At 35.5% G+C, this 21,241-nt stretch overlaps 1 protein-coding gene across 4 annotated transcripts; it reads left to right on the forward strand.

Moving 5' to 3' along the window:
* Positions 1-310: 310 nt before the first annotated feature.
* On the forward strand, positions 311-20,538 carry zgc:162952 (PKc_LIMK_like_unk domain-containing protein). Of its 4 annotated transcripts, XM_058775211.1 has the most exons (11): positions 312-562; positions 650-896; positions 1,343-1,447; positions 11,173-11,366; positions 12,297-12,418; positions 13,993-14,041; positions 14,738-14,887; positions 18,750-18,917; positions 19,028-19,111; positions 19,237-19,323; positions 19,458-20,538. In XM_058775211.1, the coding sequence occupies exons 3-11, from the start codon at positions 1,417-1,419 to the stop codon at positions 19,557-19,559; spliced, it is 987 nt and encodes a 328-aa protein (XP_058631194.1). In that variant the 5' UTR covers positions 312-562; positions 650-896; positions 1,343-1,416; the 3' UTR covers positions 19,560-20,538. The 4 variants fall into 4 exon arrangements, with proteins under 4 accessions (XP_058631195.1, XP_058631197.1, XP_058631194.1 ...); XM_058775212.1 differs by having other exon boundaries at positions 311-896; positions 1,357-1,447; XM_058775214.1 differs by lacking the exon at positions 1,343-1,447 and having other exon boundaries at positions 311-900.
* The last annotated feature ends 703 nt before the right edge of the window (positions 20,539-21,241 follow it).

The following is a 21,241-nucleotide window of genomic DNA, read 5'->3' on the forward strand; positions in this document are numbered from 1 at the left end:
CATTTAACACACCATAGAAAAGTAAATTCAGGCTGTTTAATTATATTGGGTGATAATTAAGCCCTGAATGATGTTTGTTGCTGTTATGATATTGTGTAACAGTAGATTGTCAGTTACAAAGTTGCAGTGAGCTTCCTAGCCACACAGCGTGATAGGCGTGCTTCTGAGCCGTAGAGGTTTTGAACGAATCTTTTGAGTGAACGAATTCAACTGATTCACATTTGTTGTCGGTCTCTTTCTTTGAACGAATCTCTGAGCAAATCAGTGTCTAAACGACTCGGAGAGGCACTGAACAGTGACTCGTGAGTGGTGACCGATTTAAATTAATATAAAGACTTTGAAAATTATAAACGTATGCTATTTTAAGTGTTGGCATTTGAAGGGAATCGCTTTTGATACTTGAACTTTCTGTAGTCTGTTAAATTGGCGTACACGCAAAAGGCCACTAAATGAATCTGTTTGGTTAAAGATTCAAAGAATCGATTCACTGAATCGAAAACCCCACCACTAGTTCTGAGTAAGCAGCTCTCTGGTTTTGAAGCACAGCCGTGTGGACCTACAGGTGGGTGGGACTGAATTTAACTATTATGACGTCATGGCACCTGGCTCCCACTACACACAGCCCATTAAACATGTATTTCTCATCTAGGCTAGACCGCTTGCTTTAAACTCTACCGAGAGAAGCTTTCAGTCTGAAGAGGGCGGTTTCGTTATGCGCGAGGACTGTCGGTTTGAGTGAGTGACGGTAAATGGAGTCCTTCCAAGAAGCGCAGTAGAAGCGATGCCACCGGTTTGTCTCCGACTAGAACTTATTTGGGGTTTGTAGTCGATTTTATTTGATCGGTGAGCAATCAATCAGCAGCAGCGGAGGTGAAGACGCCGGGGTGCTTTCTGCTGTGAGTAAGCGATTGATTTATTTTGTTTTATCGGTTGCTAGGTTGTTATGCATCTTGATTTTCTAATACTTTTTGTGTTTGTTTGAAGTGATTGTAAACTACACGTGCAAATGTAATGTTTAAAACATTTCTGCTTACTAACAGCATCTCGCTCCATCCATCCATCCATCCATCCACCCACTCATCCGTCTGTCATTTTCATGTTCTCATTTACAGTTTTGACAGATAATATGCTAATCTATTTCAGACCGCTCTCTCTCTCTGTGTGCAATGTAATTTTTAAGAATTTATACATTATTATTATTACATTAATAATTTTAATGTAATATTTTGTTGTATTATAAAATTTTATGTCGGTTCAGTGTGTTGTTTTTAAGTGTTTGTTACAGTCCTGTGTTTGTGTCTCTGTTCATGGTTGCTTCTATGTGTGTCCTTTTTCCTCATAGCTTCTGTCATATAGGCTCTTCTCATCTTGTCTGTGTTGTGAGCTCAGGCGGACCGCCCCTCCACCCACCTCAAGATGCACATGAATAGCTTATTAAACCAGTGCAGTAAGTAACAATGCTTAGGAATTAATCAATGTTTTTGTGACTACATGAAACGGCTAGCTTTCCATAAAGACACGCTGCTATACACCTGCATGTCCATTAATTTGCTCTGCTTAATGCATTGAATGCTTGAACTGACTGAGATATCTAACTCGTTAGAGGAGTTTTATAATCTGCACTTGACATTTCTCATCTCAGTATGGCTGGGAATAAATTAGTGGATTCACACTGAGCATGTCATGAAGAGAAGCATGGAGAATAGATGGTCAGATTTGCTCTAACATTCTTGATCTTGTGGCCATGGTCAGGGTCTCATTAGTCAGTGTTTTGATGTCGTCTCAGACGAGGCTGTTGGGTATTTCCATGCATAAAATATAGATGAAGTTTTTAGTCCGTCCTATAAAGTGTTTTTCCGTAGAGTCCATCGTTAAAATATAATTATTGTTTCTGGTATTGTGTTTTCTTTGCTTTTGATGGATATTAGTCCACTATTTTTCATTCATGAGGGTGTATATCGTTCAGTCTGTGCCCTTGTGTTGACGTAGCTGAAATCCTCCCTGCCCTTTGCTGTGAGACAGGAAAACATAGTTTTCCTCCATCTACTTCCAAAAGTGCACTGCCCAGTCCTGTCTCACTCATATAAAACAGCACAGGACCTAGAGAAGTTCTGAAAATAATAGCCTCAAAAGTACTTCTTCATTCCACATATACTGTCTTGTTTGTCTTTCTAAATATGTTGATGCATGTTGAGCACAGACACAAAAATGTAATAAGTCTAAGTTGAGGGTAGATTAAAAAAAGAAGCATACCTTACACTCTCAGAAATAAAGGTACAAAAGCTGTCACTGGGGCGGTACCTTTTCAAAAGGTACATGTTTGTACCTAAAGGGTCCATTTGGTACTTTAAAGGTACATATTAGTACTTAAAGTGTACATATTTGAACCTAATAGATACAAAAGTGTACCTTTTGAAAAGGTACCGCCCCAGTGACAGCTTTTGTACCTTTATTTCTGAGAGTGTATAAGATAAGATGATTTGAGGAAGTGCCAAAGTGATCAAACCTTGAGATGTGCTTGGAGTCCAGTTGCATGCATGAAAGTGACTGATATCTTCTGATAAAATAAAAGCAGCACTTGCATACAACCGGATATGCGATGGTTGATTCTAAAATGCCACAGCAGCAATTACATGTATATTATATATTATCTTTCAAATGTTTGGGATCAGTATTTTTATTTATTTTTTTAAATGATACTTGTTCGGCTAATAAATGATTTTGTTCGGCAAGGGTGCATTAAATGCTGATCTTTTGAACTTTTTATTCATCAGAGAATCCTGAAGAAAGTATCATGGTTTCCTCAAAAATATTAATCCGCAAAACTGTTTTAAACATTAATAATAAGAAATGATTATTGAGCACCAGATCAGCATATGAGAATGATTTCTGAAGGATCATATAACACTGGAAGTAATGGGTGCTGAAAATTTAGCTTTCTTCTTAGGCATAAATTACATTTTAAAATGTATTCAAATAGAAAACAGCTATGTTAAATTGTAATAATATTTGATAATATTTTGTAGTAATTTGATTTAAAAAATGCAGGCTTAATGAGAATAAGATACTTATTTAAAAAAAAAAAAAAAGGTATATATAATATTATAGTGCTGGTCGATATTCTTAATGTGATTATCAGAATTCAGAATATCTGATATCTAGTTAGTTTTAGTATATTTTAATGTCTGTTTTGCAAATAAGCAAAATTATTCTTCCCACATGATGCTTATTTTTCTCGCACAGAAACGGAGTATTTCCATGCTTTAGCTTTGACATGATATATCACTGACATATGAGTTCAGCAAAAATACCTTTCACTGGATCACAGTTATATTGTCACTGTTTGCAATTGCAACATATTAGGCAGCACATCGTTGTGACAAAGCAGTCTTTATTCAGAGTCATTAGGAAACTAGATTTCTCCTGCTGTTCCTTTGATCGATTTTTCCCAGAAAACCGGGCTCCGGTTTTAACAAACTCATTATAACTAGCCATCACACCTAAATTGCTTAAAAAAATTGAGTTTGTGCATGCACGTGTGTGAGTTTGATCAGTTCAATATGCTGCGTTTGGACATGCAGGAACCAGTGCTCCCAAAACTCTAAGAAAAGACAGACAAGAGATGGAAAAGAGAAAGACATCAGCAAGACTTCTGACATTATTGATGTTTGGTATGCCACTGTGCTGAATGTTGTTTTGTGTTGAGAAAGAGAGTGGGAGAGAATGTGAGGGGGAGACTTCTGGAACGATGCCAAAGCTCTCTCTTCTCCAACAGATCCAGTCTGGAATATACTACAGTTTCTGCCCCTGCAGTTCACACCAATCCCAGCAGCCACATGAGAAACCGTGTGCAGAGAGAGAGAACTTGTCATGATGTGGATAAAAAGAATGCATGTTGTGCGTAGATGCTAATGATTTATGATTACTAGTGCAAGTGGTGTGAATTTCATGACTTGAACATGTGATCTACTCACATGTTTTTATCACTGTCTTATCTCTGTTCTGGCCTGGACTTGAGCAAGTTCAGGACGTTGTGTCATGCCGCTTCTCTTGCTACTGTCTCCTCAGGAAGAATAGCTTCTGCTGTTATATTCCTCCTCAATTGTTTACTGTAAATGTAATATGGTACAGTCATACTGACGTACAGTCATACTGTAAATGTAATATTACAGGGCTCTGGTAGATCTGAACCTATATACAAAAATGTTTTTCTCTTATCAGCTTGTAAAAGAAGCCATATAGGGTAGCAAAGGGTTCTGACCTTTACAACATATTCTATCCTCAAAGAAAAAATGAGGTCAGTGTTGTTATTGTTAGTTAAAAAAAATAAAAATACAAAAATCAGATGAAACTTGAATGAAAATTTGAAATTTTGTCTTGGCAACTAATAAAAATAAAGTCCATTTAAGTATTAAAAGTACTAAAAACTTATATATATACTGAAGTTAAAATGAAATAATACTAAAATAACACTGGATAAGTCACAAATATAAATTCGTAATTTAAACTAATATCTAAATTTAGACATGTTTTTCACATTTCTGCCCTTTGAAGGTGGTAAACATGCCACATGCTTCCTGTTCTGGTGTTAATCAGTGAGTCACATCAATTTGGAGTGTTTATGTGATGCAAAGAGCAGATCTGTGACCCTTGCGGAGGAGAGTCAGTAGACTAATAAATAATGCTAATGAACTCCATGTTGCTGCCTGCTCCATTATCAAACATTTCAGATAAAAATAATTCTCAGATTTGTGCTTATACAAGACCTCAAGACCTTGTAGTTTATTAACCAGGCAAAAAAATAAAAGTGTATTTTTTTTTTTTGGTTGTTTAATGTTTTATAAGAGTTATAAATGATATTTTTTATTAAAAAATAATCTGTTTGTAGTATTTTGGACTTTTAATGCAATTCATAGTTTCTACTTAACTTATTAGACTGCGTTACAGTCTTCCTGTAAAAGTTGAGGGTTGATTTCCTCTCGTGTGCATGTGAAGTCAGGGTTGCAGCCTTGTGACGGCATCCTCTGACGTGCTGTGCACTGTGTAAACTTTAAATCAGTGTCTCCCTTTGACCTGCATATTTCACAAACCCTGAGTCTCCTCTACAGTGCCAGACGTCAGCTGCCACTTAGATAGATGTTTCCTCTGAGAGTCAGGAGGTTGGGAGGCTGAGTCCACTTTCATTGGTGAATTTTATCACTGCTGTGTTAACTTTTGGTTTTGTCAAAAACTAAATCAGCTTGCATGCTTGATCTGTAGCATGTTTTTTTTTTTATTCTCATAAATCAGCATGTTGTAGGATGGTTTTGTTAGTGCTGTCAAACGACCTTTCAGCATTCATAGTGCCTTCCAAAACATGCAAGCTGCCCACACCATATGCACTTATGCACCCCCATACCATCAGAGATGCTGGCTTTTGAACTGAACGCTGATAACACGCTGGAAGGTCTCCCTCCTCTTTAGCCCGGAGGACACGGCGTCTGTGATTTCCAACAAGAATGTCAAATTTGGACTCGTCTGACCATAGAACACCTTTCCACTTTGAAACAGTCCATTTTAATTGGACAGGACACGACAGCGCTTCTGGACCAGATTCACATATGACATCCTTTTTGCATGATAGAGCTTTAGTTGGCATCTGCAGATGGCATGGTGGATTGTGTTTACCGACAGTGGTTTCTGGAAGTATTCCTGGGCCCATTTAGTAATGTCAATGACAGAATGATGCCGATGAGTGATGCAGTGTCATCTGAGGGCCCGAAGACCACGGGCATCCAACAAAGGTCTTCAGCCTTGTCCCTTACGCACAGAGATTTCTCCAGTTTCTCAGAATCTTTTGATGATGTTGTGCACTGTAAATGATGAGATTTGCAAAGCCTTTGCAATTTGACATTGAGGAATGTTGTTTTTAAAGTCTTTTTAAGCACTCTTTCACAGATTGGAGAGCCTCTGCCCATCTTTACTTCTGAGAGACTCTGCCTCTCTAAGACATCCCTTTTAGAGCTAATCATGTTACAGACCTGATGTCAATTAACTTAATTAGTTGCTAGATGTTCTCCCAGCTGAATCTTTTCAAAATGTCTTGCTTTTTCAGCTCTTTGTTGCCCCCATGCCAACTTTTTTGAGACCTGTAGCAGGCATCAAATTTGAAATGAGCTCATTTAGTGGATAAAAGTGTAAAATTTCTCCGTTTAAAATTTTATGTTCTATTGTCAACAAAATATTGGCTCATGTGATTTGAAAGTCTTTTAGTTTTCATTTTATTCAAATTTAAAAAATGTCCCAACATTTCTGAAATTCGGGAATAGAAATGATATGAATATAAATTTATACATGTAAATATTTTCAAAATATATACTGTGTATTTATATATATATATATATATATATATATATATATATAATAAAACAACACTCATATAGTAAACAAAAACTTTTATTTTGGGTGCGAATAATCATTTGACAGCACTAATTTTTATTATTATTATTATTATTGTTTTCAGAATGTATCATATACTCAAGCTTCACCGGAGGTCAAATTTTGTTTTGAAAGCTATTATTAATGTAAGCATGCACAAAAACGTTCAATGAGGAGCCTCCAAAAGTCAAAATTCACTCATGAAATCTTTTATTGTTCTAGAAATAAACACAGAAAACACCAGATGAAAAAGACTTTGAGTGAAACAGACAGAGACCCGTCAGTATTGCACTCTAAGCGTTTTGCTTTTTAGTGAGGTTGTAAAACTGAAAAGGCTGTGATTGTGCATCTGCTGGTGGAAACACAAAGACCACATGTGTGCGCTCTACCCATGATGAATACTGCTAGATGATTCCCGTGGGTTGTGTAAGCGTGCCACTCTGTGCTGTTCCCCGGCAGCATCATTGGCCTGTGAAGACAGTCCCCATTGACTTCAACGCCCTACTTTTATTCTCAGTGTCTCCCCTACATGGAAACCACAGTGATGTGTGACAATGTTGATTCCATGTCGCAAATATCCTGTGTGGGTTTAGATTTCAGACGCCCACCATATAGACAAGCACACTACTGTTCAAAAGTTTGTGGTTGGTAAGATTTTAGATGTTTTTGAAAGAAGTCTCGTGCTCATCAAGGTTCCATTTATTTGCTTAAAAATATAAATGCTTATATGCTTAAAAATACAATAAAAAAAAACTATTATTACTCATTTGCAGTGTCACAAGACACTTCAGAATTCATTCTAATACTGTATGCTGTTTTGGTGTCAGGAAATGATGCAGTGAGATCCAGGCAGTCGAGTAAATGACTATGTCAGATTTGACTGATTCGCTCAATCAGTGTTTCAGCCGCGCAAAAACGTCAATATAACGGCTTGTAAACAATGACACGTAACGTCACATTTACCTCAGAAAAACATATTCGGTGATCATAAATGCATTAGTCAGATAAAATAAAAAATAAAGAAAAATAAACTGTGGAGAGGGGCATTTTGCTAAATATATGCATCATATAACATTCATTTACTGTTCTTCAATGTTTAATTTATGTTTGAATAAATCCATTGAGTTTTTATGACTGCTACCATTATGTTTATATTTCAAAAAAACTAATTGATGTAGAAATATATGTAGGCTAATTGTAACTTTTTATTATTTAAAAAAAAACTTCATTAAGTGTAATTTGAACAAATCAGTCAATTTTAACCTTCAATATTATAGTAATGTAGTACCAACTGACTCTCATGTATATTTATATATATATCCAAAATAATCGATATCGAATCGAATTGGTAATTGAATCGAATCGCAAGCTTATGAATGAGAATCGAATTGAATCATGGAATTTGTGTCAAAACCCAGCCCTAGTTTTGACGCTCTTTGGTGAGGCGTGACAGATCGCTAAACACCTCAGTTCAAATGGTTTTTAATTATAATTTAATTTATTTAAAGAAACAGCGATTTGTTCAGTAAACCACTATTTATTTTAAAAATAAATAAATAAATTTTATGTTTAGTTTTCCCCCTGCTGTACTGAAATCATACCGAACTGTGACGTCAAAACCGAGGTACGGAACGAACCGTCACGTCTGTGTACAGTTACACCCATACTATCTTTTTCAATGAATAAGATTATACAAATTATTATATATAGGCTGCTGAATATGCTGATGAATATCAGAAGAAAAGGCCAAAAGAAGTAAGATAAAAGTAGAATGTAAGGGGAGGGAAACAGCAAAAGAAGAATACAGTCATGGCCAAAAATATCAGCACCCTTGGTAAATATGATCAAAGAAGGCTGTGAAAATTAATCTGCATTAATACTTTTGATCTTTTATTTAAAAAATGCACAAAAATCTAACCTTTCATTGGATAAGAATTTAAAATGGGGGGAAATATTATGACATAAATGTTTTTCTCTATTCACATTGGCCACAATTAACGGCGCCCTTTTATTCAATACTTTTTGAAACCTCCATTTTCCAGTTTAACAGCTCTAAATTTTCTCCTATAATGCCTGATGAGGTTCGAGAACACCTGACAAGAGATCAGAGACCATTCCTTCATCCAGAATCACTCCAGACCCTTTAGATTCCCAGCTCCATGTTTGTGGTGCTTCTCTTCAGTTCACTCCACTCATTTTCTATTGGGTTCAGGTCAGAGGACTGGAATGGCCAGCAGAAGCTTGGTTTTGTGCTCAGTGACCCATTTTTATGTTGTTTTTTAGGTTTGTGTTTGGATTATTGTACGGTTGGAAGATCCAAACATGGCCCATTATAAGATTTCTAACAGAGTCAGTCACTTATTGATTTTTTTTATCTGTTGGTATTTGATAGAATCCATGATGCCATGTGTCTAAACAAGATGTCCAGGACCTCCAGCAGAAATATAGGCCCATAATGTCAAAAATACAGCAGTATATTTCATTGTACACATGGGGTACTTTTTATCCCTGTGTTCACCAAACCCATCTTGAGAGTTTGCTGCTAAAAAGCTCATTTTTTTAGTTTCATCTGACCATAGAAGCCAGTCCCATTTGAAGTTCCAGTCGTGTCTGATAACTGAATATGCTGGAGTTTGTTTTTGGATGAGCGAGGATAATTTTTCTTGAAACCTTCCCAAACAACATGTGGTGATATAGGTGCTGTTTGACAATTTTTTTTTAAGGTTTTCTGACCCCAAAACTATTTTCTGCAATTCTCCATTCGTGGTCCTTGGAGAGTCTTTAGCCACTCAAACTCTTCTTCTCACCATGCATTAGGACGATATACACACGTCCTCTTCCAGGCAGTTTCGTAACATTTTATGTTGATTGGAAATTCTTAATTATTGCCCTGATGGTGGAAATGGAAATTTTCACTGCTCTAGCTCTTCTCTTAAAGCCACTTCACTAATTTGTGAAGCTCAATCATCTTTTGCTGCACATCAGAAATATATTCTTTGGTTTTTCTCATTGTGATGGATGATTAAGGGAATTTGAGCTTTGTTTTCCCTCCTATGTATATTTCTGTGAAACAGGAAGCCATAGCTGGACAATTTCATGTTCATAATCACCTTGGAGTGCTCAAAATTGTGAATATGAATGGGAATATACTTCAGAGATATTTTACTCATAAGAATTTGTAGGGGTGCCAATAATTGTCCAACGTGTATTTAAGAAAAACATTTATTTCATAATGATATTTCCCCCTATTTTAAATTCTTATTATCCAATGAAAGGTTAGATTTTTGTGACTTTTTAAAATAAAAGATCAAAAGGATTAACAATGCAGATTAATTTTCACAGCCTGCTTTGATCATATTTACCAAGGGTGCCGATATTTTTGGCCATGACTGTATATATAAAATGTGTATGTGGTTTCTTTGTCAAATAGAAAACAAGCACTTTGAAATATCATATCTTAAATGACAAAAACACAGTTTCTGGAAAAACATCTAGTAGCATTTCTAATTCTGAGAAACATTAGTACTCAGGCAGTATTTGAAATATGTCCAATATCTAACAAAACACCAGTAAAGGATATATTTTCCTACCACATATGAAATGTGAGTAGAACATACATATTCTTGGAGAATGCTACAAATATTACATCTTGGGTCAAAAGATAAACATAAATATTTACATAAAGAGTAGTAAATATTTAAATTTGAATATTATTATTTATTATCAATGCTGAAAAAATACATTGTGCTGCTTAATATTTTTGTGAAAATTTGTATATTTTTCAGGATTCTTTGAAGAAAAAGGCAAAATAAATCTTTTGTAATATTATAAATGTTTACTATGTTTATTCCCTAAATCAGTTTATTACAATATTGCTAAAGTATTCATGTTTTTTTTGTTTAAAAAAAGATCTTTTGAATGCTAATGTACATTACATTGCTCAAAAGTCTTGTTACCGCTTGCAACAGGCTCAATGTCAGTTTTTACTCAAGCTGTTCTAAATCCATGCAACTTTAAAAAAAAAAAAAAAAAACTTTAACAAGACTTTAACAGTAACAATGCCCTTTTGTATACAGCAAAAGCATACAATGTCCATTCGCTATTAAACAAAAAAAAAAAATGACATACCATATAAATATATCCCTTTTGTCTGTGGTACGCTTTCACTCTATGGAAAAGATCAGACTGAGCATTCTTCAAAATGTTTCCTTTATTGTCCCACTGAAAAAAGAAAGTCATATGTTTGGAATAACATGAAGGTAAATGATGACAGAATTGAACTTTTTCCACAAACTACCTTTTTAAATGCATCTGTACAGTATGTCTTAATAAACCCAACAGTAAATTGCAGTCTTCATCTTTGTCTTAATTGTTTGCAAGTTGTTGATGTCTCATTCGTGTTTCGATCAAGAACAGTTGAATCTGTCCTCCTCTGCATGCTGTCCACGACTATTTTAAGACATCTTTTAGACCCTGCCGTGGCAGACGAGAGCCTTCCTACTCATTGAGCTAATCGAGTACTTGTGAGCTTCAAACCAAGAGCTTCACTTTCATTTATAAACGCTGTTTCCTTCAGACACCAGCTACTCATTTTTAGAGCTTTGTGCTTGATAAATAATTTCTGGGGGTTTTTACAAAGATTTCTTTGATTTAAAAGATTATGAAAGTGTTTTTCTGTAATTGTAAAACTTTTTAACATCACATTCTGACTCTTTGACACTTTTCTCAACACTGTGTTTTGTGTTGGGTTCTCAGCGGAGATCTCCAGGATGTGCGAGGTGGACGTTTCATCTGAGCCCACCAGCCCAACGCTGTATAGAGAGTCTTCTGATACATACTGCCATGTGGACCGCTGGCAGAAGCTACGCACAGCCGTCCGCAAGCTAGAATTCTGGGAGAACTTCACACATGAGCTGATTGGCAGTGGCTTCTTCTCAAAGGTTTACAAGGTAACAGTTCAAATATCTTTAATCTGATGACATGAATCTGTAAGTGATAATATCTAAATATGCAGTAAATAATATATGTACAATAAGTGCTAAGAAATTTTTGACAGATTTTCTCCTTGGTGCTTTAACACATTGGCTGTTGAAAAATGGGAAGGGGACGCCATTTGTAGGGACGTTCCAAACGAAAGTGAACAACTGAATGTGCATTTATTTTGTTAGTTTCACAATTAAATATTTTGTCAAATAATATTTTGCATAATTATATCATAAAAGTTTATAGTGAAATCCATCATATAGCAAAAAATTAAGCAGAATGATAAATACAGTCTAAATGGCTTTTCATCATCCTATTGTACTGCAGAAAGTCTCCCAGTGTGTGCATCTTAATAGCTCTCATACAGTGCAGTACTGTATTCCTACTAATTAGGACATATTTTACAGCTAAACCCAGTTTGAGGTGGCCCCCGTGCCGGAGTACACTATACCCATTAATGGGTTCCTGATGAGTCCCTGCTGTGTAAATTACATAACCGATGACTGGACAGCTCAACCGTCTCAGCAGTTCTGTCCCTTCCTGTATATTAACACGGAAGTGTTTCTCTGTGATTGTACTTTAGAGAGAGAAAGGAATGTTTGGCACCACTTTAGAATAGGGACCAATTCTCACTATTAACTAGTTGATTATTAGCATGCCTGTTATTTACATATTGGCTGTTTATTAGTACTTACAAAGCACATATTCAACATGACAATATTCCACATCCCTAATCCTACAAAATACCTAAACTTAACAACTACCTTACTAACTACTAATAAGCAGCAGCAAATTGGGAGTTTATTGAGGGAAAAGTCCACTTGTCCAATGAAGTTAAATACCACTTGGAGATTCGTTCCCTGTTCTGTCTTTCATTTTATTTTATTTCTTTTCAGGTAATCCACAATACCACACGGAAGGTGATGGTAGTAAAGATCTATAAGAATGATGTTGATCAAGACAGCATTGTACGAGAAATCAGCCTTCTGCAGAAACTCTCACACCCCAACATAGTGAGGTAAGCCACTTATTAATTCTAATTAATAACTTGTCATAAACTGTAGCTCTTATTTATTTTTTATTTATCATATATGTTTATTATTTAATACGTTTCTCATGTAACTCCCTTTTCTAAATGCCTAATAGATGTCCAGGCCTATTATTTACACTTTGCATTCTCATGAAGGCTTGTATGTATGCTGTGTAATTACACCACCAGTCAAACATTTGAACACATCAGACTGATTTTATGTTATCTTCGAAACCTTTTAATCTGAGGCATTTTGCTTTAGGTTTTGCAATTAGGTTTTTGTTTTGTTTTGATCAAATTAATGAATTTGATCACAGAATTGTCTGCTAGTGTTTAAAATTCACGGCATTGATGTTTGCCTACAAAACCACCACTGGCTCTGCACCCCTTTACCTAAATTCATTACTTCAGACTCATGTGCCCTCTAGAAACTTGCGTTCTGCAAGTGAACATCGCTTTATTGTGCCATCCCAAAGAGGCACAAAATCACTTTGACGGACTTTTAAATGAAATGTTCCCTCCTGGTGGAATGACCATCTTCAAGAATCAGCTAAAAACACATCTCTTCCATCTTTATTTGATCCTCTAACTCTAGCACTCTCTATTCTAATTCTATTCTTTACAAAAAAAACTTGCACTCTATTCATTTACTGCTTGTTTTCTTTTTATTTGTTATATAATAAAAAAAAAAACATTGCTACGTGTACTGCGTTAAGCTAACTGAGACTTGTTATAGCACTTGCGTATCATTGCTCTTTTGTTGATTTTGATTGCTTCCATTGTCCTCATTTGTAATTCGTATTTGATAAAAGCGTCTGCTAATTGACTTAATGTAATGTAAAATGTATCCCAGGATGCAGCTCATGAAGAGTGTGCGGTGCTGCAATCTAGACAAATAGAGGCTTCTTTGAAGAAGTTAAAATATAAGATATTTATATAGTTTTAATTGTTTTTTGGTCATTTCCAAACTTCCATTTGTGTGATTTCAGAGGTTTCTGCCCTGATTCTAAAACAGTTGCAATAATAATGAAGAATAAGTAGTAGGTGTTTCCAAACGCCTGTAGAGATGTACATACTAGATACGTACAGGACTGTTACAGGTTACAAGTCACACTAAGCTCTGTCCAGCACAGCGCTCTTAAACTGCTGTTAATCTTGCACTATGACGTGTGTTTGTCTAAGCAATCTCAGAATGACTTTTTCCAGTGTTGCGGAAGGACAAAGCCATATTCAAAACTGCCTGTACAGTGTTAATTTATCACAGCTTTCCAGTTACTGCCAGCTGTCATCACCTCAGTACAGATGACAGTCATGTTAACCCATGAACAGAACCGCTGAATGTGACAGAAACCGCATGAGGTCACCATGACACAGTGACATATTACATTTACCGCTTATGTACATTTACTGCGTTTTAATATCAAATTGACCTAATTTTCGATTTCTGCTCAATTGTTGGGCATTTGACACATGACGGGGGCTTTGGACTGTATTTAGGCTGAACCTACTTGACAAGGCAGATTTAGGGACCGGCTCATAACCTCCCACATCTCTTTTTCCAGGTATCTGGGTATTTGTGTGAAAGAGGACAAGTTGTACCCAATTCTGGAGGTGAGATCTCCATTTTCTCACCCTCAGAATCAAAAAGTTTGTTCCGCAGTTTGAGTTTATTTTATGCAATAGTACTATTTTTGAAATCATGATGCTTTGAAACTGTACAATTGATGGGCTCAACAATAAGAATTTTTCAGCTTTTCTTTTAAAATATTTTATGTGTCAGAAAATATATTTTATATTTAGCAAAAGATAAACAATTTTCTACCGATAATTAATTACATGTGCACATTTTATATAGATATACACAATTAAATGAAATTGAAACACATACTGTGTGTCCATGTGCATTAGTTACATAATACAGCATTATATAAGAAATTTAAATGAGTAATGTTTTAAAATGTTGCCAACAACAGCACTGTGTTTCATCTGCCAAGGAGTGAACAATTATGAGCCTATACCAGTATTTATTTTATTTTATTACATTAGTTAACATGAACTAACAATAAATAATACTTCTACAGAATTTATTAATATTAGCCAAAATCAAAAGTTGTGGTAAACATTAGTTAATACACTGTGAACTAACTTGTACAAACAAGCTGTTTGTTTTAGAAATTTTGTTTTAAAAATTTGTATTTGCCCCACAGAGATCCTTATTGCTGAGCCCTGCACATTAACAATAACAATAACAATAAAAGTGAAAGTGTGTGTTTGTTTTGTTCCCTTACGGACTGTTTGTCTGTACAGTATGTTAGTGGAGGATGTTTAGAGGAGCTGTTGGCCAGGAAAGATGTGCCTCTCTGCTGGAGAGAGAAAGTAGACCTGGCGTCTGATATCACCAGAGGGATGATTTACCTCCACTACAAGAACATCTACCACAGAGATCTGAACTCTAAGGTACAGCAGGACTCTCAATAACACACGTCTTGCTTTGAGAAGTGCAGTGTAAAAGGGTTTATACAATTCCTCTGAGTAATCATCAGATATTAGAGAATGGCTGTCTAGTCTTTCATGGAATTCTCCCCTGAGAAATACAGCCATAGATGTTTGCGTGAGCGTGTCATTGGTTGCCAGGATTCACACAAGTGCTCACCAAACCTGGGGTGAGGGGCGAGGCAACAAGGCCAGTCCATTGTGATGGTAATTAAACTCTCCCACTCTGTCTTTCTCTCGCCGTCACATACACACACTCTCCCTAACCTTTCCCATTTCGTTTGAAAAATGCAAAATGCACAAACAGTGTATGGTCTCGCAGATCCCATACTCCCCCTTTTTCGTTTTTTTGCCAGGCCTCGACTGTCTATTTGTCAGCCATTCAGATATGAACAATGAGCAAACAAAAATGCCAGCCACACAATTTACACAATCGTGACGTCTAGCACATTGGTTAGTAGGACCATCGATTGGTTTCCACTGCACTGCAAGTTGGCAGAAGTTGGTATGACTATGGGAAGTTGTGTCAGAAAATAGAAGCTATTAAGGTCGACTGCTTCCTTGAAACTGGTGTTTTTAAGTACTTGCATTTGGAACACTTATAAAAGGGGTTAAAGAGAGGGCTGAATAGGATAAAATGTCACAGAACTACAAGATCTAAATAGGATCTTCTACGATCTGATTAAAACATTTAATTTATGTTTGTCTATATGAAATTAACTGTCTAAAAACATTTTTATATGAAAAAAATTATTCAAATATATATAACAGTATTATTTTATATAGTATTTATTATATATAGAGATACTATTATAGATTTTGTTAATATTTTGAATCGTTTTTATTTTTTTTTTCATTTGAGCTTTAGTGTTCTTGTCCATTTTTATTTTAGTACAATGGTGCTTTGGCATTTAGCTGAAGTAAAAAAAAACAAAAAACATTTTACTTAATTTAAGTTAACTTTCATTTTATTTCAAGTAGTGTTGACAAGGTACCAAAATTTCAGTATTCGCACCGATACCAGTCAAAATCCACGGTTCTCGGTACCAATTTCGTACCACATGCTAATTAAAAAAACACACTATTTTTAATAAAGTCAAACAAAAATAAAATGTACAAAAATCAATGCCATTCTTTATACTTTATTTAAATTGTGTTTCAAGTTTTTCCATAAGTAATAAAAGTATGAAAAACAGTAAACAAGTTTCACCCAAATTTAATTTGTCTTTAATTAATTAAATTTAAACACATTGTATTGTTTTGGTAAATAAAGGGATTTACTATTAAAATTTAAATTTAAATATGGAAGAAATATTGTGACTTCTTTAAAAAAAAAAAAAAATTTATGTATATATATATATATATATATATATATATATATATATATATATATATATATATATATATATATATATATATATATATATATATAAAATTATATTTCTGGCACAATGTCTTTAAGATGAACTTTTATTTTGACGGGTTGCCGTGAATACCTTTACATTTCTGTGTAGCTATATGATATGACGCTGGTTTTACTCAATGAACGGTAAAATGCTCGCGAGGACTCTCAGAGCAGTTCTGTAGATGTTGTTTATGTATTTATGTCCTCATTGAGACGGCAGATGATGAATCACCGCGAGCGTCACGCGCTTCAGTGTATGTAGTAAAAAAAAAAGGAAAAACCGGTCTCTGCCATTCGTTCACTCACACAGAGACTCGCAGAACATGCGGGATTCATATCTGAATCGACTTTTGCAGCTTAATATTTACAGATACTAGTCCACGTCGCGATTTGATTTAAGTGCAATGACCTACTTTTGATTAATTCATCCAAACTTTGACAAATTCCGTGACATTCCGTGCTAAACTGTAAATTCCGTTTTTATAACTGGATCCCGAGATTCCGTCCGCGTTTTCTGCATCGCGGAAATCATAGGTCCGTCTGCGTCAAGAACCGGGTTGACGGTACTCGGTACCACCGGTACTTAAAAACCGGTACCGTGACGTTTTCACTTTTTTAGTACCGACTTGGCACCGAAGTACCGGGTCTTTTGACAACACTAATTTCAAGTAATGAAAATGTTGTTTATGGTTTTAATTAGTTTTTTTTTTTGTAGTTTTATTTAACTATAACAACCCTAGACAACAGCAGCTCTAACTTTTCTAAGTGCAAAATTATGAACATATACCAGTACCGTATTTTTAACTAAGCACTTTTATTATTTTTATTACAATATTTCCTTATCATTATAATAATTATTTATAATTACTAGAATTAAATTATTATAATTTTAATGTTGTTGGGTTGTTGTTTTTTCTGTTCATTTTATGTTGAATCAAACAACATCTTTCAAACCCACCCATTAGCTGCATAGCCAGAGGGTGTTGCAACACTTGGCATAAGCATGAGTTACTGTTCTAAATTTGGAGACTTCTAGACTCGGGGCTGTGCTTGGAGTTTTCTTAGCCCTATAATCATAGGTCAGTTTTTGGGATGGAGGCTTAGCTGAGGTTTCTAATTCAGTCCAGATGCAGAACTCACTGTTGTATCCATCAGCACTTTTTGCTCTAAGAGTCCCACTGGTCTTATGTAACGTCTCGGTTGTACCTGGATTCCCCCTGCTCTGGTCAGCCTCAATGTTTCCTCATTTTCCTTTCTTCTAAAATAACAGGCCACTTTTATTACACCCTCAATCATTTTGCTTTAAACTGAGTTTTCAGACTACATGGTAATATTTCTAGCCATGACACATCATCACTAGAGACCATTCAAACTGAAAGCGAGGTATAACATTGCATATTGGTACCCCTGGAGTGATAGAGATGGAGGAGAGGAATTGTAGGCTGTCCAGACCCTTTGGCAAGGTACAGGGTCAGCTGAATAATTCATTAAACGGAGATGTGATGACGAGAAATGTCTTTCATTTGAGCCTGGGAGTTCTGCTTCAGCCGCCAGGCACATCGTCTCAGAAGAACATTACAGACATGCTACAGATACTAAATCACAAAATTGTAATCATGCATCTTATTTATGCTTGTATTGTCTTTCTTTATCTGTATTGCATTTAGATGCTTAATTCCACAGTTTACATTCACACAAGTCAGTCAGCACAGCTTCAAACTTTATATTTGGGTTGTGTTCATTTGGAAACTATAATATAAATGTCTGCCATATAGAGGTGTTATTTGGTACTAGACAAGTTCAGATTTAGGAAATGCTGTAAGAGTTTGTAATGAGTTTGTAAACTTTCTGCTGGTTTATGGCGCCGCCTTTTGGCAGAGAAGAACAGCACATTCATGTCAAATAATTTTGTAACCCAAGGCACTTGTTTAAAAATGTAAAAATAATGTAGTATATATTTTAATGAATATGACATTATTTAAAAAGAAAGAAAGTTTAATTCTTAAATCATGACATGCCATTATTTATTAGTAAAAAATAATAAAGCTGTATATGCAGTACTGTTTAAAAGTTTGAGGTTAATTAGATAAAAAAAAAAAATTATTTTATTAATCAAAGATGCATTAAATTGATAAAAGGTGGCAGTATAGAACTATTCAAAGAATCCTAAAAAAAAAAAAAAAAAATCACTTTTCTCAAAAATATTTCATTAATAAGAAATGTTTCATGATTTCTGAAAGATCATGTGACACTGAAGAGTGGAGTAATGGCTGGAATAATATTGCTGTTTTACTTTATTATATTTTACTGCATTATATTTTACAGTCCTAAGAGTGAGAATAAACCACTAGTAATAGTATAAAGAGACTAAAAATATTTATTTTGAATCAAAACATCTTTGTGTGTTTGTGTCTCCTGAAGAACTGTCTAATAAGGGTGACTGCGAGAGGCAGAGAAGCTCTGGTTACTGATTTTGGTTTGGCTCGAGAGGTGGTTGAACTTCCTGCAAAGGACAGAAAGCTTTCACTTGTGGGCTCTGCTTTCTGGATGGCCCCTGAGATGCTGCGTGGGGAGCCCTACGACCGCAAGGTAATGACTCAGAAATGCAAGAGCAAGATGTGAAATGGTGGTCTTGTGTACGTGATGTTCTGGAGCATTTTCTAGTTCTAACCTGCTGATTTTGCTTTATGTAACGCTAGGTGGATGTGTTCTCTTTTGGAATTGTTTTGTGTGAAATTCTGGCTAGGATCCCAGCAGACCCAGAAATCCTTCCAAGAACACAGGTGAATATAGATAGAATTATTGACGCTTTGGAAATGCCAGAAAATATTACATCCAGTGTCAGTTTTCTACAAAAAAAAAAAAAACCTACTGTCCCCATATGAATTTATGATTGTGTGTGTTGCAGGACTACGGCCTGGACGTATCAGCATTTGGAAAAATGGTCAGTGAGTGTCCTCAGCGTCTTTTAGAGCTGGCAGCCAGCTGCTGTCTGGTAAGTGACCTTGTTACCTTTCGTGTCTATCAAATGGACACACATTTCCTCTTTCAGTTATGCCTGAAAACTATCAAACCCTTTGAAAAAGGAAGCAAAAGTGTTACCATTTACTGTTGTTGTTTCTCACGCAGATAGAGGCTTTCCGAAGACCCTCTTTCACAGAGCTTCAAGACGAGTTGGGTGAAATCGCTGAGACTTTGGAGGCTCCTCACAATGATCTCACCACAGGCTGATCTGCGGCACGTCTTCTGGTCTCCCATCAGCCCTGCAAATGGACACAAGCAGCTGGAGTTTTGTACATAGACTAAAGCACAATGACAAATGCAGCAGAACTGCAGATTTCTTTCTGGGCTGTTTGCATTGAAAGAGCAAATCAAGGAAAAGGTCACTATTTATTATGAACGTTCTACAAGTAACTAGATGGCCTACAGTTCAACTCGGCACAGCTGTACATAATATATACTGTGCAATACAAAGTAATAGTATACCAAGAGAAATATTGTATCAGGTTCCAGCTAAAGTGTTTAGCTGTTTGCATTGTCATCATTTACAAAGCTAAAGATTTTCAAACCTATTGCCATTTCTGTTTTGTATATGAATCATTTTATATTGAAAAACAACCCTAAAATAGGTTTTGAGGCTTAAGATAACCAGTAATAAAAGGACTAACTTGAGGGTCTCAAGTTTTAAATAACCAAATAATATTTTCATAGACTTCAGTATATTGATTAAATTTGATTATACAATAGAAAGTAATTTATTTTGGTACCAATTGCCCAAATAGGAAAAAAAATGCATTTGTATTGCTGACTTTTTTGAAAAGCGACATATTTGAAAAATGAGTGTACTTTTCATTATTTGAAAAGCAATTTATACAGGAGCAAACACTCAGCTCATCACTTGTGGTTTTGCCCCATCTTAGGAAATTCTCCATAAGACTCGGCAGCCACCGCAAGATTAGGCCCATTTACTGCCTGCAAGGGCCTCGGTGTTGCTGCTGCAGTGTTCTCATTGTGCATTGTGCCGAGTGTTTGTGAAAACAGTTTTTCTTTTCAACATTCAAAGCTTAAATGTTTCATGTTTTAACACTTTTTGTCCATTTTAGTTTACTTGTTTGCCATGTGTTGTGAATTTCAGTACTCACACATACAGTATGTATCAGAAGCGCGAGATGGCACCAGTCCGACTCCAATAAACAGTGACACCAAACAATTGCTCTGGACATATTATTGGCTGTAACTGAATAAGAAATGTGAGATTAAATCTTTTCAAGACCAACCTGCTGTAATATTCTGAAACCTTGTGCAACTTCTCAGTCCAATCAATATTCCTCTCTAATATCAAATGCGTAACTTGGCACTATTGATTTGTTTTTAATATTTATATATAAGTTCTGCTTAGATGTTATTTCAGTTTTTAATTATTATACTGTAGTGAACTGCCTGTTGAACATCGTTCAAGTTAACTTTAACAAAATCTACATTCTGTGCCTCAAAGAGGAAGCTTGAGTTCTTGGGAATCTTGTGTTGAGAACTATGTCATGCTAACCTCAAATCTCTGAAACAAGCCTGATGTCTGTATAGTCTGAATCCTCCTGTGGTTTGTAGTGTTTTTGTAATACAGTACATGATATAAAAAGAGAAAGGGAAGCGAAGTGAATGGTGTGTATTTTTCAAATAAAGTCTTTGAAAATCTACCGCTTTTGTCTTATGATAAATGCAGCGCGTGAACTGCACTATTAGCATCAGGATTTTAAAAACTGTGTCTGCTTGATAGAACTTCATATATGATAAGAAACATTTGTGTAACTATCATATCAAAATGCACTTACTTTCATGTCTGGTTACCTGGCAACTTTGTCTACTGTGTAGACTCTTAAGATTCCCACTGCTAATCGGGCTTCTTTGTGGCGCCT

The sequence above is a fragment of the Onychostoma macrolepis genome, chromosome 05 (genome assembly GCF_012432095.1).
Source record: "Onychostoma macrolepis isolate SWU-2019 chromosome 05, ASM1243209v1, whole genome shotgun sequence".
Classification (NCBI taxonomy): domain Eukaryota; kingdom Metazoa; phylum Chordata; class Actinopteri; order Cypriniformes; family Cyprinidae; genus Onychostoma; species Onychostoma macrolepis.